This window comes from Erpetoichthys calabaricus, chromosome 18, assembly GCF_900747795.2.
Source record: "Erpetoichthys calabaricus chromosome 18, fErpCal1.3, whole genome shotgun sequence".
In the NCBI taxonomy this organism is placed as follows: domain Eukaryota; kingdom Metazoa; phylum Chordata; class Cladistia; order Polypteriformes; family Polypteridae; genus Erpetoichthys; species Erpetoichthys calabaricus.
The window spans coordinates 78,697,208-78,723,928 of record NC_041411.2 but is presented as its reverse complement, the minus strand read 5'-3'; the positions used below and the strand labels follow the sequence as shown (position 1 = coordinate 78,723,928).

At 39.1% G+C, this 26,721-nt stretch overlaps 1 protein-coding gene across 1 annotated transcript; it reads right to left on the bottom strand.

Moving 5' to 3' along the window:
• Positions 1-1,309: 1,309 nt before the first annotated feature.
• Positions 1,310-25,290, bottom strand: ccdc174 (coiled-coil domain containing 174). Its single transcript, XM_028824676.2, has 11 exons — positions 25,161-25,290; positions 19,544-19,645; positions 19,140-19,240; positions 15,992-16,050; positions 15,179-15,338; positions 14,718-14,813; positions 12,425-12,564; positions 11,176-11,270; positions 6,638-6,779; positions 5,672-5,839; positions 1,310-2,103 (listed from the first exon to the last, which is right to left on the bottom strand). Exons 1-11 carry the CDS (start codon positions 25,200-25,202, stop codon positions 1,847-1,849), a joined length of 1,362 nt encoding a protein of 453 aa, XP_028680509.1. The 5' UTR covers positions 25,203-25,290; the 3' UTR covers positions 1,310-1,846.
• Positions 25,291-26,721: the final 1,431 nt, after the last annotated feature.

Sequence of the window (26,721 nt, the reverse complement as noted above, 5' to 3'; positions counted from 1 at the left end):
TAGCTAGCAAACGAGATAACTACTTAACAGATTTAGATCTTTTTTGCTATAATTTGCTCGAAGATTCCAGTTGATTTTGCGACTTTTCTCATCGTGCTATGTATCACAGTTCGCTTGCGGTACAGATTTATTTGCGTGAATCCAAGAGCATCACAGCGGGGCGGGGACCTCCTCACTGTCCTGTTTCACTAATACGTGGGGCGAAGCCGCAGGGAATGGATAGCATAAATATATTTATTTATAGATCTACATATATATACATGCACAAGAAGAGCCACCATAAAGAAATCAGCTTGACAGTGAAGCTCGTGATACGACTTAAACTTCCATTCTTCTATCCATATTACTAACCGAGAATGGTAAACCGGATGGCATGGACGCAGGTACACGGCGATGGGACCATGAGACGTACTGCGCAGGCGCGTACAGCGCGCATCTCATAAACTGCACGCGAAGTTGTATCCACCGCGCACGAAGGAGTCACGGCCCAAAAACGAAAGAGCTCAACTGACGTGAATGAGAAATGAAGCAACAACGTGCCCATGCCTAACGACTACCGACAGCCACACGAATAAGAGGACTCTGCGCTGCAGCCCAGATTCAAACGGAAGAGGCTACGGAGGCCCCACGGGTCCATAAAGTATGGAAGGCGCAGGCGTCAGCGCCATATTGTGAGTGGCACTACCACGGAGTGAAGTTAGGAATAATGTATTTCAGGATACCCAACGCCGGGGGTAGGCGAGCAGGGGGCGGAGCCCCCTTGTCTTTTATATAAAAAGGCGGAGTGGTGGCTCTGAGGTTAGGGATCTGCACTGGCAATCAGAAGGTTGCCGGTTCGAATCCCATAAATGCCAATAGGGACTCTGTTCTGTTGGGCCTTTGACCTGCAATTGCTGAGCGCTTTGAGTAGTGAGAAAAGCGCTATATAAATAAAAAATTATTATTAAACTGTAGTCAGGTTGGTGACATTTTTAAAACCACCGGCCTTAACACATACACGGTCCTAATCCATGAGAACTGCATACTCTGTATAACTTGGTAATCTTCACAGAGTTTTATAAAGAAATTGATACCTAGCCTTGGAGCCATTCGGGTGCAGATCTCAGTGACAATGTCTCCAACCATTCCATCCACCCAACAATCCCATGGAATTCCATGAGTACCTGACAGCCAGCTAGATGCCTCTCTAGAATTCTGCATACTGATCCAAACAATACATCACTTCAAGAGTCACGAAATCTCCTTAAAATGATCACAACATGAGGCATTTTACCACTGATGAATTTAAAAAGACTACATAAATACATCCTTTGATAAAATCATCTTTATATTTCCAACAACAAGGTAGTGTCTTCCTCTTGCTGTTACTTTTTTTTTTTAAATGAGATTTTTGCCCAGACAACAAACTGCCTTAAAACTGAATGCAAATGGTCCCCTCTAGTGGTTGCAAAGATCATAGCAACCAAATTTGCAACTCCTACTTTTCAAACTCAAGTTCCTCCGCAGTACGGTTCCCAAACAAATTTCATTCTTACCAGATACCAAAATAGGACAGCTTTAGATTCATGGCAATTACAAAAGCTTCCAAGAATCAAGGCCATGTATGCTGTAAAATAAATATGTAAAATCATAAACTTAATAAGCTGCTTTGATAATGTATACAAATGGTATATTTAAAAGGAATTTTTTAAACAAATATATATTCTAGTTGTTTAAAATTTCACAGTCAGGTTGGTGGTTCTGCAATGCTATTAGTTCAAAGACCTATTCCAGCTCCAATCTGCCTACAAATGGAAGGTCCTGCTTTTGAATTATTCTGTAAATACAACAAGATGTGCATCTCAGTTTAGGTCAAATTCCTGTAATACGCCAGCATATCATCCAGGGTCTGTGGCTCTTTAACTGGTGCAGGGTCTTGTTGGGGTTGCCAGGTCCTTGAAGAACTTGGCACAGCTGTTTCATCTACAGGATGCAGAGGCTTGCTAGTTTTCCAAGCCGTCGCTTGGCTCGAGTTTCTCTGGTTTGTAAAGTACTCTGAAGGAGGTGAAAACTCTGGGTCTCTTTCGTCTCTCCGTTTAGAAAACCACTGACCAAAATTAAATTCTGGTGGGGGAAAAAAGAAGACAGAAGATTTATTATCAGAGAAAGTAGTTTAAATTAACAAAAACAGTTAAAAAAAAATTAAGACTATTAGAAAGAAGACTACTCATTAGATTTCCAGACTTACCCTAAAAAAAGAATTGGAATTCAAAAAACAACTCTGACTCCAAAAAGCCAAATGCAAATTGCACGAAATTAGATATATGGGAATTTTATTGGCAGAAGAATGGCTGACGCAGCTCATTATAAAACTGTGTACTGTACCAAGGAGCAGCAAAAATACAAAAGTATCAAAAAATTAAACCTAAACTAATTCAACCCAATACAGATTGGCAGCTGAACATAAATAAATAAACCTGGAAATGCAAGCACTGGCTAATTTTCTGATTATGTCACAAGGATCAGATGACAAATAGAGAGGCACTTCTTATATTCTACCAGTCGAGATGGACACAGCATGTCACTCCTCTCTTCAGGTCGCTACACTGGGTCCCTGTAGCAGCACACATTAAGTTCGGTTTCTTGATGCTTACCTACACAGCAGTCACTGGATCAGCACACCTGTGTGTGTGGAGGCACACATGAGTTCTGATGCTCCTTCTTGCCAAATCAGGTCTGTTACTTCTGTGTGGCACCAAATTTCAATCCAGATTCTTTTTATACGTAGCCTCTAGATGGTGGAACGAGTTGCCCACCTCTATCCAAACTGCTCTGAAAATACTGGACGTCTATGAGGTACTTTATCAGCTTCTGATTCAGTTGCTTTCCGACTAGGGGTTAGAAAGTGTCAAAGTGTGTTCCTTTACATATTCTATAACTCTGCCATGGCCAGTGTCATTTTCTATGGTGTGGTGTGCTGGACTGGTAACATTATTTCAAAAGTGGCCCACTAAAAGGCTCAGTTGTGGGATCCACTCTCAACCCCCTGGAAGAAGTAGTGAAGGTTAAAATGCTTTGCACTATGAACAAAGCTGCACATAATCTCTCTGACAGGTTTATACTTCACGCAACGCGACGCATGCTCCTGCTACGCAAGCGTTGTGCTGTTTATACTTGCGCGCATACTTTATGTAAATCTGGAGGCATCCAGCAGGTGGCAGTGCGAGATATCCGCAGTGGTAGTGCTGCTGCTTTGCAGTAAGGAGACTGTGGAAGACTGTGGGTTCGCTTCCCGGTTCCTCCCTGTGTGGATAGCGCTTTGAGTACTGAGAAAAGCGCTATAGAAATGTAATGAATTATTATTATTATATCACGGTGAGAACAGGTTCGGCTTCGCTTTGTTGTGAATTGCCTAGAACACCCATTAAATTCCAATGGCACCTTACCGCAATATCTCTGAAAAGGATGTTTAATGATTAAATCCATCAATCCAGGAATGTGTCAATTCCAGCAAGCATTGGGCACAAGGCAGAAACAATCCCAGGATGGGACATCAGCTCTTCGCAAGGTGAATACGAGCAGACACGCATACACGCTGGCGTCATTTTAGTGTCACCAAATCAGCATATCTTTGGAAGGAAACCAGAGCTCACTGTGGAAACCCAGCAGGAAAACATGCAAACTCCAGGCAAGGAATACCAGCGATGTGACTCCATACTGTGAGACAGCAGTGCTACCGCTACACCACCGTGTCACCCCCATGTGTGTAACTATTAACAGTGTTCATTATTTAAACGAAATTAATGATCTGTAAAATGTAACATACACACTTTAATGCATTTCATCATGAAAGTGATATCAAGTATAAATCTAAGGATTCTAAATGTGCACAGTTGGAATATCATAAATGTAATGTGTTCTGTGTGGCGATTGCTGCTGTCAGGTCAGGAGGAAGCCCCAGAAAAAAAGACGGCACAAAAGATGGTACGTGAGACTTTTAAAATGCATCATGTCATTACGATCGGGAATATGCAACGCTTGAATATAAAAGCACCATTTTTTTTCGTTTGTATGTTGGCATTTTGCTTCACCACATCGAACCATTCATCAAACATCAAAGAGCGCACATCGAACCTACTAGGATTCGCATACCAGCTTTCTGTCACATGTAGATAGTAAACAGAGACTCTTGACATCACATTCCAACTTTTATCACACTGCACCCCCCGACTTTTTGCTGGTAATTCAACTTGCGCACACGTCACGTTAATTTTTGAGGACGTGCTCAGAGGAATCGTCAAATGAACGCTGGGAACGATGCGTGCGCGTACACGATTCCGAGTGTGAAGTATAAACGAGCCCTAACACCGAGTATCTTCAGTCAACAAATTATTCAGCAAAAGTGGGTAAAGAAACGTTACCAGGGCTCCTTTATCCCAACATCCATCCATCCATTATCCAACCCGCTATATCCAAACTACAGGGTCACAGGGGTCTGCTGGAGCCAATCCCAGCCAACACAGGGCACAAGGCAGGAAACAAACCCTGGGCAGGGCGCCAGCCGACCGCAGTTATCCCAACAGCAACATGCCTATATAATGGTCACACTATGACTGCTCTGTTTTAATCTTTAGCCAAGGTAGAAGTTTTGCTTTTTAGTTTTCTTTCTTTTTAGTCATTCTGGTGTTATAATAATAATAATTATTATTTATCTGTTGAGCTTTTGTAAAAAGCCACACTTCCCCCTGGGGACAAATAAAAGTTCTATCAACAGCATCTTCCAACAGCCTCCACTTTTTAAATGTGCACAATATAATTTTTTTTAAACATGTTTTTGATTTTCCAAAAACATAGCTTGCCACTGTATGTCACTTTACTCTAACTGCAACATTAAAACTGAATAATTTTAAAAATATTTGGTAATTAAAATGTTATTGTTAAAATCAGTTACTTCTAATTAACATTAACAATGCTTAAAATCATAAGCAGAGCAGCAGCAGCAGCACTGACACCACCTGAATAGCTAAAGCATTATTTTTTTGTTAGTTTGTAATATTTCTGAGTTTGGTAGGCCAATGAACACCACAAGAACCTCTACTTACAAAACTAAGTGTACTGTTATCAGCAATCATTTCTAATTGTCGCAATTTGCTTTTACCCTTAGACAAAACACACCAAAATTTCTTCTACAGGCCCAGTCAGTTTTCATAATTTAAAAAATTAGTCAGGATTTTGGTGGGTGTGAGAAGGGTTTATAATCATACCCATTCCCCTAACCTGTGCACACCCCTTATACCAGACTCAGAAACATTACAGGATAATACTATATTTGGATTCAAGAATCATTAGTTCTCACAGTCTGGACACACACCTGCTGAATTAACATTAACTACGATCAATTTTAAATAGATTTGCAGGTAAAATTACATTATCTGCAGATACAGAAATCAGTGTATTCACTTTATTAATAAAAAAAAATCTTGCCTTTTCATTTAGGCATGGTAAGGAAACCATAACATTTGGCATTTTCTTCCACCAAAAACCCTGTCTGTATAAATTCTTCAGTTACAGACAACATACTCGCTTATTCTTCATGGAAAGAAAAAGCCTGCTAAATCTGCGGTTTAGCCAGTGCCTATTTATTTAAACTTTTATTTAAGGCAAAACTGGACTGGTGAAAGGAGATGCCTACCTTTGCCACGGTCCCACTCACGCACGTGAGGAAGGCCAGGCTTCGTGTCTTTTCTTTCTTGGATTATGACTTCCACCTTAGACTTTTTCTCTGGAGGAGCAGAGTTCACTTCACCCGTTTCCGATGGTTCAAGTACAGGCTGCGGGCCTATGATTTCTTTATTTTCTTCTAAAAAGAAAATTCAGAATCAAGAATTACTTGAAAAATACAAACAAAGCATTACAAAAAAGTCAGCTCAATATAAATTACACACTATTACAGTACAGCTTCACAGAGATTTTTTTAGATAGACAGACAGACAGACAGACAGACAGACAGACAGACAGACAGACAGACAGACAGACAGACAGACACTTTATTAATCCCAAGGAGAAATTCACAATTTTAGTAGTGTGCTATCAATTTATTGCTATTTTAACAAATGACTGATTTAAGAAAGAACCAAGAATAACTTGCTCTTTCTCCAGCCACCCAAATCCATCTATTTTCTGAACATAGTTTTGCCTGTCACTGTGCTTTTTAATTTCACATGAAATGATATCTAATAAATAATAAATTGCACCAAGGATTAAGTGCCCAACATCACCTCACCTTCCTTCTACCATCCAGTACTACCGTCTACCACACTTTTAGCCCTAATTTTAACATATAAAAATAAACCATAAATATAGAAATGGATAGGGGAAAAAAAACCCAGAAAAGATCTAGGTGTGTTAATTTTTTTCTCAAATAACAATGGCATTTAGGACACTGAACAGAAGTCAATAGGTTAAGCACATCACCACAAACTACTGCACAGGAATGGCCATCAAGTCCTTATCTACACGAATGTTCCTTTAACTTGACATGCTAGGTTACTGACATAAGAAGTATAAAATTAAAAGTCAGGGATAGAAAGAAACTTTAATCAAGTGAGTGTTGTGAACTCTGTGTAAGTATTGTCGGGGCTGCCCAGTTGATTTTAACCTGCTACAGCTTCTGGTGGCTCCTGTTTTCCATCTGGGTTCAAATTCTTCATCTTTCTCTGTCGTATCTTTTCTAGTCTTACATTCATCAAATTTGTCTGTTTTTCTTTTAATTTTTCTCGTTTGGTTCTCTGGTCCAAAGTCTAAAAATAAAAATAAAACAAGGAACACCAAACTTGTTTTATGTTGTTTGTGGGAAAACAATCAATGCAACAATACCAGAAAAAAAGGTGTAATTTTAAAAATGAAGGTAACAGTTGAATGATGGGAATGGGCAAAAGGGGGGCATGAAACACAAAAGGTTCATTAGCAAAGACACAGTGACTAACATTAAAGAATCAACACTCCGTTTCCTGAATGTGTGGAGCTCCTTTATCTGAATGCAAAATACTTAGAGAAAACATAAAATAACCAGACAGAAAAAGTCATTCTTTATGGAAACCTATTTATAATTTTAAGTCTTGTTCAGACAATTCTAATCCATGGAAATTTGTTAAGTTGTATGGTTTACATCTTGCAGTAAAACAGAAATGAAAAGTACATTTACATACTTTAAGACTTACAATGATAAAACTGATGAGCGTGACCTCATGTGAATCTCAGATTATTACTTGGGAGCAGATCTGGTGCCACAAGCTCAGTGTTTAACATATCAGCACTGGTAATATGCTGAATTTTGAAACAATGTGTTCAGTATCAATAAGAAAAAAAGTACATTTGTTAATGTGTTATTTGTTAAAAGCAGATTATCTTTCTATTATTATGGCCAAATTTGAGTAGTTAATACTTAAGTCCTAGCAATGCCAAACCAATTGAAAACCTTTTCTTCCAACTGTAAAATTATCATCAGACCACTAACTGTTTAACACACAAAACTTTAGCCATGATTGTCTTTTTCTATAAAAGTATTCCTTTAATAACTTTTCTTTATTCTTAAACTGTATATTTTACTGACAGAGCTTTCTGGTTTTTAGTGTCTACACTTCTCAATGTGATGACAAATATGTACATGTCCATTAGCAATGAGAGAACCCTGCAGAGTTTGCTTTGTCATTAGTTCAGCGAAATCACAGAAATCCGCAAAATGCATTGAAGTTAATAGGGAAGGAGGAACTCGGCTAGTTTTAAGTGGATTATAATGGTGCTTTAATTGTCCCTGAGTGTTAGGAAAGCATTTCCCCAACTGTGCTGGATCCATCATTGCAGCCAAAAGTGTGACCTCAGCCATTAGGCAGTAGTGCTAACCAAAGAATAAAACATGCTGGCATAACAATAACCTCAACCAAAATACAACTGGCCACAAACTACCAATACGTACGTGTGTGTGTGTGTGTGTGTGTGTGTGTGTGTGCTAGCTAGCTATATATATCTCACTAAGCTCACAAGAGTTTCAAACATCAGGCATACATTAGCCATGCTACAAAGCCACAGCTTTTTGTTTCCAGTTTATCTGTGTAGATCCTCTGCACTATATTCTTCCATGAAGCAGATGGATAAACAGTAATCATCTTTTATTGTTATTTCACAGGAGTCCACACGTGTTTTCTTTCTTGGGGAGGGGTAGGACTCTTTCAAGGCTCATTATGAATTGGAGCCACAGCACATGGCTAATTAGGCATGAAAATTAGCCATGCGGTGCTGCACTGCCATATAGTGGTATATATTTGGTGGCAGTATTCACAATATGGTCAGCTAATTCACCACTCAACTGAAAATATTGCTAGCTTTATTTTATTTTTTTTTAAAGGAAGGCTTGCGTACTGAACGGGTCATGACATCATACACGCCTGAAGCAGAGAAGTAACGATATTATACTGCACATGCATGAAAGTTCTGCCCATTGTTTACTATAGCTCTATGATATCTAGCTGGTTAGGTTTAGGCAAAAAATAATGTTTGTCTAAGCCAGCCACAAGGCGAATTTCCAGGAAAATATTCAGGAACCAAAACATACAACATATTCGCCACAAAAAATGCTTTGATGAATTTGTTTTTAGAATACTTTTTTTGGAGTTTTTTTTTTTTATCACTTTCACCTTCAAAGACAACTGTAGTACCTTCATTCCATATATAGCCTTGATAAGATATCAAACAGTTATCTATCAAGCTGCAAGTATTTTGTAAATGAAAAATTGTGAAAGCACCAGGGGCCTCATGTATAAACGTTGCGTACGCACAGAAATGTTGCGTACGAACCTTTCCACGCTCAAATCGCGATGTATAAAACCTAAACTTGGCGTAAAGCCACGCACATTTCCACGGTAACTCATACCTTGGCGTACGCAATTTCTCCACTCGGTTTTGCAGACTGGCGGCACCCAGCGTCAAAGCAGTGCTACTGTTCCTGTGTGGTTACTCTTTCTTAGATCCACATCCACGGCGGCGGCTTTATCAAATACACTGAAATTAACCGCATATCGTTCATAAATTTAATGCATCTGATTGTAATTAACTTGTAACAATATAATGGTCCACAGAATGGTCAAACTACTGTTCCTGTGTGCTCATCCTTTCTTTCTTAGCTCCACATTCCTGACGCGGCTTTATAAATACACTGAAATTAACTGCATATTGTTTATTAGTGTAATGCATCTGATTGTAATTAACCTGTAGCAATATAATGGGCCAGGGAATAGCCATAGTATTCCAAATACCATAACTGCTTTAGCGTTGTTACGCTCACTGCATCTTGTTCTTCTTTTTGCTGCTCCCGTTAAGAGTTGCCACTGCGGATCATCTTTTTCCATATTACTCTCACTGCACCACTCGGAGTATTTATATCACTGTATCTGTGTGTGAATCACAGCAGCAGATGATCAGAAAGAGAATTATCGGTATACAGTTTCAAGTACACACTACCTCAACCACGGCAAAAAGCGTCAAAGCCTTTCCTGTACGGACCTCGCGTTTCAGAAACAGTTTCATCCCAAGAACTCTAAACGCACTCAATCAGTCCATCAAGTGTTCCTTGTAGAACTGTGTATACTTATAAGTACAATCACCTCACTGTAAACTTACACTAGTTATAATATTGCACAACCTGTGCCACTTTATAAAGCGCGTATGATGACAATATCATTTTTAAGATGAAATGCAGCAAAATATGTTGCTTATAGTATACAGATAAAACTTTTAACTTCATTTAAATAATCTGTATTGTTAATAATTAAACATGTGAGGACAAGGTGCCGCAGCATATAGCTAGTTGAAGGATAGCTCCTGCCTTGCGCTGTATTCTTGCTGGTGCTGACGTGACACTGGAAGGATAGACAAATAGAATAATTAAACATGTACTACGAAGATATTTCAATGTTCCTTAAAAGTTTTGAAGAATCAGCGTTCTGAGCTTACAAATGGCTTAACGTCTATTACAGAGCTGATTGTGTGGTGATTGGAGAAAGAAAAGTAAGGACAGGAATTGGAGGTTAGTACGTTTGAAAGAGACAGTACTTCTGTAATAAATTATTTCATCGAAGGTCGCACATGGTGCAGCAAGCCTCTTGCGTGAGATATGAACAATCACTGCACCACCATGTTCCCATGTTTAATAACATGCTTTCATTCCTATCATCATGAAAATGATATCACGTATACATCTCAGTATTTTAATTATTCAGAGAGCTGTAATATTTCGAATGTAATGCATTGTGTCCTGTCGGAGAAAGAGAAAGAACGGAAGCACGTAGTGATTCACACACATAGAGCATATAGAAGATAAAACACAGAACAAAGCATTTAACGTGCTACTTGAGAAACTAGTAAAATAAATGATTTTAAGATGAAGTTTATGATGTTCTACTTTAATGGCAAAATAAACTACGTGATTAAAGTGGAAATTTCAAGATTAAAGTTGACATTTCGTGCTTTTTTCCCCACTGTGTACCTATGTTTTTTGTTTGTACCCTAATACGCTTTCATATGACACTCAGACGGTGGGCTGCGACTTGCCTTTTCACGGCGACTTTGATATGTGATTTCTTTTTTATTTCGGGCACTGTGCGACTTTGTGAATTTGATCTTTCGAGTTTTTCCGACACTCTGTCACTCGATCAACTTTCTTTTGTTGATTATACCACTGTTTAAACCAACAAATAGTACATTTTTCCTTTGCCTCCACTTGGTATTCGCTGAAATTCTTATATTTTCCCCTGTGCTTTTCCCATTGTCTTTTCACAAAAGGCTATTTATATTGATTTGCATATTCAAAGAGGCGTAATTCTGGGAGGAGTTGGGGCGGGACAGAAGGCACATGCACGTGCGTTACTTTTCACGCTAATCGGGATTTATGTAGTGGAAGAACGTGAAATTTTGCGTGCGCACAGATTCCTGCATCTGGATTTTTCTGTGCGTACGCACAATCCCGCTTTTGTGCTTACGCCATGTTATAGTGTGAGTTCTACGCACGGCGTTATACATGAGGCCCCAGGTGATCCGTGTATAAACCTAATAGTCAGGTTAGATAATGCATTCAACAACTACCATTAAACTGATATAAAAAGCATTCTTAAAATTATCTAAACAAAAATATTTGAAATATACCTGCTCTCTCAACATGTCCAAAGTCTGCCTTTGTTTGCTCCTATTAGATTCATCACGTGCAAATGCAAAATAACCCACACCAAGTTCTCGGGCCTCTGTTTAAGATAAAAATGTTGAACACAAATTAAGTTTGTCAAAAGCATTAAATACAATCTTTCTTTTTAAAGTTGTCTTATAAGTTTCAAGAGATGACAACACTGAGTTTGTTAGCTTTAGAAGCGTTCCCAAACATTTGAAGACAGTGGCTCACATTAAACAAATCCCAGTTAATTTAACTAAAATTGCTAAAAGCAACCGTGAACATTTCTCTAGTAATTTTGTCGCTTTTTAACTTCTGGATCAAGATTAGGTTAGATAAACTTTATTAATCCCATGGGAAAACTCAGCTGCATACAGCAGTAGAAACAAAAAACAACAATACAGACTCACAGATTTAGATAAGAAAACAAAGAAACTGGGAAATAACAGCTTGCTTAATTAAAGTAGAAGTCCAATTAAAACAGTGATTCCAAATACCAAAAATTAAAGGAATAAAACCTGCAGCCACAGAAAACCACTGTTCAAGTTTCAGGTCAGGTCAGATGAGGCTGGAGAGCATGCACTGGTACAGAGCATGCACTGGTACAGCATGTTGCCACACCAACCACACGACGAAACAGCTTGAGATCCTGGTTGGCAACCCCCTAGACAGACATGTGGACCAGTCCCACCCCCTCGAAGATGACCCTCTATCTGCCACTGCCAGGTGTTACATGGGCAACCACTTGACCTGGTCCAGCCACTCAGGTCCTTAGCAATTAGGATCCTACAAGTTGGTTTACCAGTGGGGAATTGCGCCAAAGAGACACAGTACCAAAGAAGTCCAGTCTTCATCTCAGGTCACTTGATAGCATCCATGTCTTGCAACCATATAGCAAAACAAGAAGCACCAGGACTCTAAAAACTTGGACCTGCATCCTTTGGCAGAGATATCAGGAGTGCCCTCCTTTCCAGTGACCTCATGACCCCCCCCCATACTCTCCCAATCCGTCTACTGGCTTCATAGGAAGAGTCACCAGAGACATGAATGTCGCTGCCGAGGTATGTAAACCTCTACTCAAGTACACTCTCTTTTAAATTCTTTTAATACTGATAGGGATTTCCCATGCAGCGTAATCAAGACTCATTCAGGGAGAAGCACAGTATTGCTGTTAGAGACCATCTCTAAAGCAAAATGGTCAAGCCAAAGTAGAAGCCAATTAGTTCTCACCTCCTTGTCGAATGTCTTCATAATGTACTGGCCCAATAGGTCTTTTGAGAGCCTCCTCCTCTTCTTTCTCCCATTGCTGACGCTGCATCTCCCTCCTCATATCTTCTGATAAGAGTGTCTTTTTTACCTCCTCTTCTTGTCTGAAGGAAATCTGATACGGTTAGTACTTAATGAACCTTCAAACAAATTTACAACAGAGTTTTATGAATCCCCCACAGTCATTTACACAGTCCATATAGAAACATCTATTTCAAATAACCTTTACTGTCACATGTACAGGTCACAGTGAAATCCTTACTTGCACTTCTACCCAACACAATGCAGCACTTTGGCACTATAATCCATAAGAATTAAATTCTCTATGATGTAGCCAGGCAGTAATTAAGATCACCAGACATCAAAACTTGCAAAGCAGAAAGTATTGCAAAAATCTTTCAAAAGTGATGTGGATAACAAAAAAAAAAAAATTAATAAAACTTAAATCAAAATAGTGTTCTATCTTAATACACATTTCCCTTGATTTTATGTAACTGGGTGTATAAACTTAATTCTCTTTCATTCTGAAGAACTATGGGGACATTGAATCCGAATGAGATATGTTTAGGTGCCTCCACTGCAGTGGTGGCTGCACAGAGCTGCGGTCGTAAAGTCATTGGTGCCCGTCACCATAGCAATCCCTGAACCTGGCAGCAGTCAAGCAGAAAGAGGAGGCTTTCCAAGCTTGGTTAGCTTGTGGAACATCTAAGGCAGCTGACAGGCCAAGCAGAGTGGGGCAATGGCATTTACAGAAGCAGAAACTCTGGTGTGGGAGAAGCTCGGCAAAGCCATGGAAAATGACTTTATGTTGGCCTCAAACCGATCCTGACTAACTGTCAGACAACTAAGGAGGGGGAAGCACGTGCCGTTTATAGCAAGGACGGAGTGTTGCTAACATCACCTGGACATATAGAAGGTTGATGGAAAGAACATTCCTTTGAGGAAGCACAGTCAGGTAACTCAGTGAAGGATTCACCCATCACTGTAGCAAAGGTAGTTTAAAAAATTCCTTGGTGGTGGGGCCCCATGGATGGATGATATTCATCCACATTTCTAGAAGTCTCTGGGCTGCCTTGTTGGGCTATTGACTGACACACATCTTTAGCATTTTGTGGAGGTCGGGGACAGTACCTCTAGAGTGGCAAACTGGGTGATAGTCCCCATCTTTAAGAAAGGGGACTGGAGTGTGTGTTTCAACTTTAAGGACCTATAATCGATATGTTTCTGCTGAAAGTACTACATTGAGGATACAAGCAGCAGAAATTACCTTCTGTTACAGGGTGCCAGAGCTCAAGCCTTAAAGACTGGGTGAGACGAGCGGGCATTCGAGAGGAGCTCAAAGTCGAGTCGCTAATCCTCCAAATCAAAAGGAGCCAGTTGAAGTGGACAGAGCATCTGTTTAGGATGCTTCCTGGGTGACATCCTATGAAGGCATTTCAGGAATATCCAAATGGGAGGAGGCCTCGGGACAGACCCAGGACATGCCAGAGAGATTAGATGGCCTGAGAACGTCTTGCTATCATCTCAGAGAAGTTGGAGGAGGTGGCAGGAAAAACTGACATTTGGACATCTCTGCTCAGACTGCTGTCCCCGTGACCCAGACCCAGATAAGTGGCAGATAAAGTATGAATGGATGATCATAGAAAGGTGCAATAATGAAATAAATGCAGTTTACAAAAGATTCCAAATGTAAAATCCAAATTTACTTATTATTGTAACAAAGACACATTTGACAAACTTGTGTGTAAAAGCAATCTAACCTCTAAAGAAGTAGCCTTGAGTAATCAAAAGAAAATTGCTAGAGATTTTACATATCATATACAATTGCCAATATGCAAATCTAGTTATTTTTTGGCACGAGAAAGAGGCTATAAATAAAATAATAATAATAATTCATTACATTTATATAGCACAATAAATAAAAAACTAAAATTATTATTGGGTACATTTGATATAGTCATTACGCCCAAAAATTCACCAAACAGAAGCTTCAACAATGTTTCGTACTACTGCACAACAATATTCAGTTTACCAGTTAGATTTATGACATTTTTTCACAACCTTAATAACTTTACCTCACCATTGAATTTTGTGTTTAATGACTGTGTATAATAATGTGCCTTCTCCTTTGGGCAAACCAGTATGAAAAATATATCACAAATTTAAAATAACTAAGACATAATACATCGATGACTTGAACCAATGAAGTGAAAATGTAAAATTATAAAGAAAACAGGCAATAAGTGCTAATAATTACCTTTTACCCTGTAGGTTTTTATCCATTTTTAATAGCTCTGGTAAATCTTTCTTCATGCACCGTCTGGATCGTCCAAGTGAATCAACATAATCCACCCTGCAAAAAATAAAATCTTTTTTTCCCCCATTCAAATAATTGTCTACCTTGCTATTCAGGAACAATCCTAAAGGATAACATAAAAATGTAACTCCATCATTTAAAAATGATTAAGGTTATGAATTCCAGATTATTTTTCTATAAAATTAAAATTGTAAACTGCCACAATATGTGCGCAATTTATTGTCTAATTGATGCTTACAACAATAAGACATTATAATATATTAAATGTAAATAAAACAACCTAATTTTGTGGTAAATTCCTTTGAGCAAAAGTACACTAATTAGAAAATATTTTCATTAACATATCTGTTGGGACAAAAAAAAAAAAAAAAAAAACAACAAAACTATACATGATAAAATACCATTCCTCCTCAGGGGTCTCGGGTGGAGGGATGTCATCTTCCTTTTCTACCTCCTTTTTCTGATAGGAAAGCACATTCTCAGAATAAGCCTGTACCGCCTTTTTATTATCAATAATCTTCTGTGTAAAATCCACTAGAAAAAGACCTTCTGTTTCTTCATCTGTAGCACAAGATACATAAAAAGGAGCATTAATATGAAATGTGTGAGTCACATGACCCACGTTAAAATGTAATTACTGACTTTGCAAAGCTTGGGCTAAAAAGAGCCAAAACATGCTGTATGTACTCCTACAGGAGCAGCCTTGCTTTCCCATGAACTCTGTAGTAAAATTCACCCCAAACAATAATTATTCAACATATCTGCAGTTGGTGTAGCAATAACAAAGACAAAGGTGAAGCATTAAACTACTAATCATGTGACATTTATTCTAGAAACTGCTTTTTATGCTGTCTCCTTTCTTATTATTTATTTCCCTTAAAAATAGGGAAGGGAGTTAACACTCACAGACATTCCAATCCATCCACTCACTCACTAAAAACCTCATACAATTTTCACATCCAATACTGTGTTCATTTATATATTGCTTTCTTTATGTTAAATATGCCCTAGATATTAAACCAAGAATTATAAAACTTGCGATGATCAACATGAGAAAAATTTCATAACCCACATCTGCTTTCCACTATATACATATTCCGCAATACGGAAAAAATGCACAATCCTTAATGATTGGGTTTGCATTTGTATAAAATGCCTCCGAGAGGTAGCATGAAACAATAGCTGCATGGCGAGTGCCCATGTATGTACTTAACCTGGTAGATCTCCTTTGAGCATCTGCTCATAAAGCCTTGCTTTTTCTTCAAGCTTCTTCCTGTAACAATAGAATAATATAATCAAACTGATGTAATATAACAAAATATGTTATTTAGAATAGTAAATGCTTTAGCACATGTGATAAAAAGTATCCAATGTAAATTGCAAAAAAAAAAAAAAAATCATGAAAGAAAAAAATTTAGAGAAAGTGATGTGAAATACCAAATTAAAACTATTATCATTCATTAAAGATAAGAACTGTTAAAAAAAAATAAGAACTTTAACATGTGTAATAAGTAAAGAACTAAAAATGTGAAAACACATTTTTGTAAATATTGTATTGTATTGTAAAAGAATATTGTAAAAGAACTATGTCATTACAAACTGACAGTGAATATGCATTTGTTTTTATAATCATTGAAATTTGTAAAGAAAGAATTTCAAATTAGAATAGCTCCTTTCAGGCATTTTTCGTTTTGGAGACAGAACTGCTCAAAGATAATGCAGCTTGCTGGGGGGCACTTGATTGTTTTCTTCAGTAACTGCTGATACATAGCATTGGTTCAATAATACTAAGAATGCAGGCTAACAGAATACACCCAACTGTCTGTTTTAAAAGGTTTACAATATTCACCTGCACACTTGATTTCAGATCAATTTCTTGCCATTAAACAAAGTTTAAATCACCATGTCTTAAAACACTGGAAATCATATAATGCACTCAAATAACTTTATGCCTCATTTTAATCAACACACCAGTAATTTAATTTAATGTTTCCAGTAATACTTGAGGTCATTCAAAGCACAAACGTATATAACCTCCTCAAAACTTAATTACCAAGTTTAAGTGAGTTTCATTCTTAGACTGTATTTTTTTGTCTCCTTAACATACTACGTTTAAAATCACTGTACATTACTACTGTTATGAATGTGTAACAATACAGTAATCCCTCGCTACTTCGCAGATTCACGACTTCGCAGATTTTATATGTAAGCATATCTAAATATATAACGCAGATTTTTCAGTGCTTCGTGGGTTTCTGCGGACAATGGGTCTTTTTACTTGCTTCCTCAGTTGGTTTGCCCAGTTGAATTCATACAAGAGATGCTATTGGCGGATGGCTGAGAAGCTACCCAATCACAGCACGCAGTTAAGTTCCTGTGTGCTGCTGATTGGCTCGGCGACGGAGTGTTGCATTAACCAGGAAGTCTCATCTCACTCATTCAGCATTAACGTGCTACTCCTACAGGGGCCGTGTCCAAGCACCAACAGAAGATGCAAATGATTGCAGAAAAGGTAAAAGTTTTGGATATGTTGAAGGAAGGGAACAGCTACACCGCTGCAGGACACCATTACAGCATCAATGAGTCCACGATTCTTTTTATTTAAAAAGGAGGAAAAGCATATAAGATCTACGGCTGCTTTTTCTTTTAACAAGGGCACAAAACGAGTTGCAAGTGGACGTGATAAGGCAGTAGTCTGGATGGAATCTGCTTTAGGAATCTTTGCAACAAGGTCGACGACGTCATGACTGCCTACAAGCTGCTACGTGTACTTCGCTATACAGTAAGTGTAAACTTATCTACCGATTTTATATTGCTTAGCAGTTGTCCCTGTTATTAATAGAGTAAATGGTGGGTTGTAAACAATACGGGGAGGGTTTAAAAACATCCAAATACACATTAAATAATTAAATAAATATGGTGTCCCTACTTCGCGGAAATTCAGTTATCGCGGTCAGCCTTGGAACCTATCTCCCGCGATAAGTGAGGGATTACTGTACTCCTTTTCTTTGTGAATTTCTATTAAGGACTCTGATCTCTTCTCAAAGACCAATAAGCTAAGTGTTAAGAGAACTGTTAACTGGTGAGGCTAAGTTACCACTGCAGGTGCACTTATTTGCACCTAGACCTGTACTGGTCTGTTGGCCAACATAAGCCTCTCCTTAACACTGGAATCCCTGAAGCCTACGAAAAAACTTGTAATCCCGGGCCACCTTAAATTCCCTAGCACCTCCTCATCACCATCTTTTGTTTTGCAAATGTGTCGATCAGCACTGCCAGCCTGCCTTTGTCCAGTAATAAGCTTTATGACCTTAGTCATGTTCTTTGTCAGCATGCACACCCAGATGAACAGACTAGAGCTGGGAGAACTTGGTGTATGACTAAAGCTGCGGCGGTGGGGGATGGGACAGCAGGCTGCCTGCTGCCGGTACTGATCAACACATTGGCAAAACAAAAGGCGCTCATGAGGAGACGTGAGGGAATTTAAGGTAGCCCTGGATTACTCCTGCTCTTCAAAGGCTTTATTAAAATAAGTTAGGTATGGAAAAGGGTGGATTAATCAGCCAGCACTGAATACTGCAGGAGTATACTTGATGTACAGCATATTCTTATGTATTGTCAGGTTTTACCTTCACTTTCTGTACTATTGATTAAACTACTCTCACCAGTGTGTGGGAGACACATAAGAAGGAATGTCTTAGGAATACATGACAATAAGAATAAACTTAATATATCCTTATTTTCTATTTATTTATTAATAATTGGGTATTTCAGTGATGTAAAACAAAATCTAAAAAATAAGGAAATTGTGCAAATGTTAAGTACAGATTGAATTATATTTGTTAAGAACTCACTATGTGCGTTATTGCATGTCATCTTGAGTTTTTATTTAACATCACTAAATTTGCAACTGCAGTATGGGCTTGTAAACACAACTGCACTATAAAAATAAACTGAACTAAACGTCCAAGACTGAGCACATAACACGTCTGTTAAGAACAGAGTAAATGTGTAATTTATGTCTAGGCACATATCAGGCTATGGCACTAATTACAGTGAAAGTAAGTGTTTCACTATTTTAAGTGGTAATGAAAGTCACAGTCTTTGACAGTAGAAAACAGGAAGACGTTTACAATATGTCTGTAAAAATATTCATATAGGCATTTCTGAACTCAAACGCAGCATATGAAGTCTTGTAATATGTTGGCACTATTCATTTAAGAAAATATGCATCAAAAATGTATACAATATCACAGTCAGAAAAGCACAAACAGTATCAACATTTTTTGTCTTCACCAAAAAATAGTAAAGAATAACTGCAACAGGAGAAGTAAAATGAACACATAAAAACAAGACCCTTACTTTGATTTGTCAAGAGTGCTTTCCTCTTCGACTTTCTTTTCCAGGTCCTTCTCTGCTCTGTTTGTAACACCTTTATTCTGCTTACTCCATAGGTTGGGTTTCTGCAAGGACAATAAAATCACAAGTTATTAATATTTTTCTTTAATCAAAAGTAGTCTCTGTAAATTTATAGTACACTTAACCCATTCATTTTTCTTCATTTTTATAAACCAACAGACAAGACAAAAATACAGAAATAACTGAACTAACATGATGTTAAAATATGTGAAGTGAAATTAAAAACATTATTTTTTTAAATAGCTTAAGTCAGAACAACAATCTTGGAAACTTTAGCCTTTTAAACAGCCAGTTCACAGTTTCTTTTTTAATCACTTTACATTCTAAGAAAGTCTGCCAGAGTTCACCTTGACATGTTTTGAATGCAGTGGAGCTCCGCCATCCTTTGACAGTTTCTCATGCTTAAACTCTTCTTGCTTTCTGTAAAGTTCAGCTTTAAGATCCACAAGCTAAAGAAAGAATAAAAATAGTTAAGAACGTGAAGAATGATAGAAGCTAACTAGAAAAAAATGTACCTAGAAACTACTGATTGAACTTTGTTTGCAATATGTGGAACCCTAAAAGTAAATATACTCACAGTAGGTATAAGCACATGAAAATTTCAATGTTGGCCACTTAACAAGCAGAATAGATTGTTACTTTTCACAGATCTTGATTTATTTACCTGCGTCCTTCATCAGTTTTATCTGCAAATGTCTACCAATCACATTCTCGAAAACATAAACACGGTAACACTTCTATATACAGTATCTACTTTATACAGAATTGTTTAAATCAACACAACATGAACAAGAATCCAACACAAAAATAATATGACATCACTAATTTCCAACATCTTATTAGATAGATTTTGATAGAACATACATTGGGGGAAAAAAAAGTCTCCATATCACTTTAAAAAACAGGCATTTACCAATCCATCATCTGATTTGGCATGTTTCATTAAACTGGTTCAAGGAAGATGGAGTCTATTCCAGTAGCATTAGGTATAAAGCAGAATGCAACCTTGGCTGTAACAGAAGCCCACAGCACGACATACTCACATCACTGACGTCGACATGGCTTTTATGTTTTGCACCCTTATCTTGCTGCATGACCCAACTACATTTCAGCTTAAGGAGAGATGACTGGACATTCTCTTTACGAACTTCCTGATACAGAGCAGAATTCATTGTTCTTTAAATTATGGCAAATCGTCCAGGTCCTGTGGCAAAACAACGTTTCCATACAGGCGGAGTGGTGGCTCTGAGGCTAGAGATTTGCACTGGTAATTGGAAGGTTGCCGGTTTGAATACCATAAATGCCAATAGGGACTTTGCTCTGTTTGCGGCCATTAACCTGCAATTGCTGAGTGCTTTGAGTAGTGAGAACAGCGCTATATACAGTGGGGCAAAAAAGTATTTAGTCAGCCACCAATTGTGCAAGTTCTCCCACTTAAAAATATGAGAGAGGCCTGTAATTTTCATCATAAGTATACCTCAATTATGAGAGACAAAATGAGAAAAAAAATCCAGAAAATCACATTGTCTGATTTTTAAAGAATTTATTTGCAAATTATGGTGGAAAATAAGTATTTGGTCACCTACAAACAAGCAAGATTTCTGTCTCTCACAGACCTGTAACTTCTTCTGTAAGAGGCTCCTCTGTCCTCCACGCGTTACCTGTATTAATGGCACCTGTTTGAACTCGTTATCAATATAAAAGACACCTGTCCACAACCTCAAACAGTCACACTCCAAACTCCACTATGGCCAAGACCAAAGAGCTGTCAAAGGACACCAGAAACAAAATTGTAGACCTGCACCAGGCTGGGAAGAGTGAATCTGCAATAGGTAAGCAGCTTGGTGTGAAGAAATCAACTGTGGGAGCAATTATTAGAAAATGGAAGACATACAAGACCACTGATAATCTCCCTCGATCTGGGGCTCCACGCAAGATCTCACCCCGTGGGGTCAAAATGATCACAAGAATGGTGAGCAAAAATCCAAGAACCACACAGGGGGACCTACAGAGAGCTGGGACCAAAGTAACAAAGGCTACCATCGGTAACACACTACGCCGCCAGGGACTCAAATCCTGCAGTGCCAGACGTGTCCCCCTGCTTAAGCCAGTACATGTGCAGGCCCGTCTGAAGTTTGCTAGAGAGCATTTGGATGATCCAGAAGAGGACTGGGAGAATGTCATATGGTGAGATGAAACCAAAATAGAACTTTTTGGTAAAAACTCTACTCGTCGTGTTTGGAGAAGAAAGAATGCTAAGTTGTATCCAAAGAACACCATACCTACTGTAAAGCATGGGGGTGGAAACATCATGCTTTGGGGCTGTTTTTCTGCAAAGGGACCAGGATGACTGATCCGTGTAAAGGAAAGAATGAATGGGGCCATGTATCGTCAGATTTTGAGTGAAAACCTCCTTCCATCAGCAAGGGCATTGAAGATGAAACATGGCTGGGTCTTTCAGCATGACAATGATCCCAAACACACCGCCCGGGTAACGAAGGAGTGGCTTCGTAAGAAGCATTTCAAGGTCCTGGAGTGGCCTAGCCAGTCTCCACATCTCAACCCCATAGAAAATCTTTGGAGGGAGTTGAAAGTCCATGTTGCCCAGCGACAGCCCCAAAACATCACTGCTCTAGAGGAGATCTGCATGGAGGAATGGGCCAAAATACCAGCAACAGTGTGTGAAAACCTTGTGAAGACTTACAGAAAACGTTTGACCTCTGTCATTGCCAACAAAGGGTATATAACAAAGTATTGAGATGAACTTTTGTTATTGACCAAATACTTTTTTTCCACCATAATTTGCAAATAAATTCTTTAAAAATCAGACAATGTGATTTTCTGGATTTTTTTTTCTCATTTTGTCTCTCATAGTTGAGGTATACCTATGATGGAAATTACAGGCCTCTCTCATCTTTTTAAGTGGGACAACTTGCACAATTGGTGGCTGACTAAATACTTTTTTGCCCCACAGTAAATGCAAAGAATTATTATGCTATCACACAGCAGCCACCACATGCAGCTGTTGGTGTTACACTCTTATTGTGGAATGAATGCCATGTTTGCTTTACCTGGACACAAAGGTATGCATGTCCTAAAGATTGCTACGCTTTTACTTCATTTATCCACAGCACAATATCCCAAAAGGGTACAGATCATCTGGGTGCTCCTTGTTAAATAAAGACAATCATTTATGTTCTTCTGATTAGTAGTACTTTCTGCCCTGCCACTGAGGCCTAATTTTGACTAGTGTCTTTCTTATTTCGAGTCTTGAGTTTTTGGGTGATGTTTTAGAATCCTTGGTGTGTGCATGAGTTTGCCTTCCATCCAAGAAGTCACCACCTACTTCAAATCAACAGGCATGTCTTTGAAACGTGAAAAGAAAACAGAGCATGCAAAGAAAAACCCACGCAGACATGGAGAAAATGTGCAAATTTCACACAGACAGTGATTTGGGATTGCAAAGCAGTCTGCTGGGGAAATGAGGCAGCAAGCAGCCTCAAGGGCCACTATGCAACAACAACCCCCCATTTTACAGGTTAGTACCAACATATTAAAGAAATAAAGAAGAATATTTTAAGGGAAAAGGCAGCTTTTATTTTCAACATATGCCACTATTAATGTAATGAAAAAATTCAAACATATCAAGTATTTCAGAATATTTGTTATTAAGCAAGGAATGGAGAAAGCATATGACAGGGTGACTGAGAGGAGCTGTGGTATTGTATGAGGAAGTCGGGAGAGGCAGAGAAGTAAGTAAGAGTGGTACAGGATATGTACGAGGGAAGTGTGACTGTGGTGAGGTCTGCGGTAGGAGTGACGGAGATGGGATTACATCAGGGATCGGCTCTGAGCTCTTTCTTATTTGCAATGGTGATGGACAGGTTGACAGATGAGATCAGACAGGAGTCCCTGTGGACTGTGATATTTGCTGATGACATTGTGATCTGTAGTGAGAGTAGGGAGCAGGTTGAGGAGACCCTGGAGAGGTGGAGATCTGCTCTAGAGAGGAGAGGAATGAAGGTCAGTAGGAACACCAAGACAGAACACATGTGTGTGAATGAGAGGGAGGTCCGTGGAATGGTGAGGATGAGGGGAGTAGAGTTGGTGAAGGTGGATGAGTTTAAATACTTGGGATCAACAGTACAGAGTAATGGGGATTGTGGAAGAGAAGTGAAAAAGAGAGTGCAGGCAGGGTGGAGTGGGTGGAGAAAAGTGTCAGGAGTGATTTGTGACAGACGGTTACCAGCAAGAGGGACAGGGAAGGTCTACAGGATGGTAGTGAGACCAGCTATGTTATATGGGTTGGAGACGGTGGCACTGACCAGAAAGCAGGAGACAGAGCTGGAGGTGGCAGAGTTAAAGATGTTAAGATTTGCATTGGGCATGACGAAGATGGACAGGATTAGAAATGAGGACATTAGAGGGTCAACTCAAGTTGTACGGTTGGGAGACAAAGTCAGAGAGGCGAGATTGCGTTAGTTTGGACATGTGCAGAGGAGAGATGAGGGGTATATTGGGAGAAGGGTGCGAAGGATAGAGCTGCCAGGGAAGAGGAAGGCCTAAGAGAAGGTTTATGGATGTGGTGAGAGAGGACATGCAGGTGATGGGTGTAATAGAGCAAGATGACGAGGACAGAAAGATATGGAAGAAGATGATCCGCTGTGGCAACCCCTAATGGGAGCAGCCGAAAGAAGAAGAAGCAAGGAATCCATTTGTCAAACAGTCACAGAATAAGAAAGAAAGACCCTAATATCCAAATAAATAACTTAGGACACTGTCAGACTATATGAGAAGCTGTACAATACTACTGGATTAATAAAATGCAAGGCATTAATATGGATGGTTGACACTGAAACTGGACTTTAACGATAGTTTGATGTTAAAATTGTATTTAATATTAATTATACTATAATGACCTGTGATTTATAAGTAAACACTTGACCTTTATAAAAGTAAACTTTAGACAAACGTTCTGCCTTTGATAAAGTTGCTAAAACTGGAGTTTATTGTTGCTCTTCAATAATACATTTCGTGACTTACGGGATTATTCAAGAGTAAACTGAGATAAACTAATCTTAATCAAACCGATCAGTCTTGTAATCAAACACCATAAAAGTATTTTTAACGTTGTAAATGTGCTAAAATATACGGAAGCTTAATAGAGTAGTGCATAAACAGTAAAGGGTAAAAACAAATGTAGTTATCATTACACAATTCACGAAACTTTACATTATGTATAGTTTATATTCGGCGGCACGGTGGCGCAGTGGGTAGCGCTGCTGCCTCGCAGTTGGGAGACCTGGGGACCTGGGTTCACTTCCCGGGTCCTCCCTGCGTGGAGTTTGCATGTTCTCCCCGTGTCTGTGTGGGTTTCCTCCGGGTGCTCCGGTTTCCTCCCACAGTCCAAAGACATGCAGGTTAGGTGGATTGGTGATTCTAAATTGGCCCTAGTGTGTGCTTGGTGTGTGGGTGTGTTTGTGTGTGTCCTGCAGTGGGTTGGCACCCTGCCCAGGATTGGTCCCTGCCTTGTGCCCTGTGTTGGCTGGGTTTGGCTCCAGCAGACCCCCGTGACCCTGTGTTCGGATTCAGCGGGTTGGAAAATGGATGGATAGTTTATATTCGTATCATTTTGTTGTTCTTGATAAATCCGGAAAACTACCATATTTGCAAAATCTCCCCCTTGTAAGCACTATTTAGCTATCTCTAAAATAACGCACGTGTTAGGCTAGATAACTCGTATCTTTTTAGGAGTTTTACAGGAAATGTAAAAATTCAAATCAGCCAACAGACAGCACATTATTTTTCGTTAATTCGTGATGTCAGTCTAACTAACAAATCAATGTGTCTACAGAAGAAACATAAGACAGTCACATACAGCAAAGACTACCCTTTCAACATTTAATACTGACGCACAAAGTTGTACTCGAGCTATTCACAAGCAGGAAACTGTGACAAACATACCGAAGACGCGTTCACATCAAAACGTTTTTTCCCTTTATCCATATTTTTTTTCTCGGTGTTACTCACAGCTCCGCAGAAAACAAGAGCGCGGCCATGTTCCTAAGGTGTCAGGTGGTGACGCAGAGGGCGGGGCTGTAACTGAGCCGCCATGTTCCTGAGGTCAAGTCATTAAGGAGGGGGCGGGTCTTAATTTGACGGCGCTGCCATGTTGTTGAGGTCTTGTCGTGATGCGAAGGCGGGCTGTTACTGGATGGGGCGGGATCTTGTGGTGTGCCTGAGACAACGCGAACGAGCCGACACTCGCACTGGGAGCTGCGAAGGGACGGGACGAACGTATACTGTACACACCCCTTCCCCGCCTCCAATTTTTATTGCAAATTTTGAAGTACAGCTTCACGTCAGTTAGTACTAAACGTAAATGCAATAATTCTAGTTCAGAATTACAGGAAAGAAAGACGAAGAAAGAATTATTACAGGGGTGGGCAAAAGTAGGTTTACAGTTTTTCGTATGGAAAAGACATACAAGTTATTCTTGTAGTCTATTTGCTAATAATATTAATAATAAGATGACAAATAATACAAATAAATGATACAATAATTAATACATAAATAGTAATACAAGAATAAACTCTGTATTTCGTGTACACACAACCGTAAACCTACTTTTGCCCACCCTTTGTATTCAGCTATAGGTAATTACTGATTCGAAAAGATGAAAATGACGAAAATTCTAATTTGTTTACCTGATTTTTGTTTTATATATTTAATATCAAAGTTGTTTTTGGTTCAATTACAAATGTAATTAATATAAAGTTTTATGAGTGTTACCTAATGTTGGAAACCCTGTCCAGGACTGATTTCTGCTTCGCCCCGTTTCTGCCAGGATAGGCCTCGGCTGCCCACTAGGTTCAATGGTTTTATTATTATACATTTTAATAATAATTCTTTACATTTATATAGCGCTTTTCTCACTACTCAAAGCGCTCAGCAATTGCAGGTTAAGGGCCTTGCTCAAGGGCCCAACAGAGCAGAATCCCTATTGGCATTTACGGGATTCGAACCGGCAACCTTCCGATTGCCAGTGCAGATCCTTAGCCTCAGGGCCACCACTCCACCCTTTTTCAATCCAATATCAATAATGCATTCGTTATTTAATTTCCACTAATATCTTGGTTGAATCACAGTAGGTATACCGGGTCAATTTTTATACCCAGTGGAATATCACTTAATATAGATGTCCTGAAATTTAGATTTGTGCACGCCCAGTAATGTGTTCAGATGAGACCACACCTCTCTCTGTTGAACCTGGCAGTCCTGCTACGTACTGTTTCCAAACTAGGCGGTAATACTTTCTGTGGTGGATTGGTAGAAGTTCTTTAGTATCCTGCAGGACGGCCTAAAATCCCTAAGGCGTATGAGGTGGTAAAGTTGTTGTTGTGCATTCTTCACCAAGGTGTCAATGTGCTTGGACTAGGTCAAGTTCTCTGTGACGCAGGCGCCAAGGTATCTGAAACTGTCCACCCTCTCACCACCACTGTACTGTTAATACTTGGGGGAGTTA

Coding starts and splice junctions, on each gene's coding strand:
- ccdc174 (XM_028824676.2), bottom strand. CDS start 25,202: ATGGATAAAGGGAAAAAACGTTTTGATGTGAACGCGTCTTCG. Junction 5,840..6,637: donor GCCACCAGAAGCTGTAGCAG/GTTAAAATCAAC, acceptor TTTTCTTTTTAG/AAGAAAATAAAGAAATCATA. Junction 2,104..5,671: donor TGAGTGGGACCGTGGCAAAG/GTAGGCATCTCC, acceptor TTCCCCCACCAG/AATTTAATTTTGGTCAGTGG.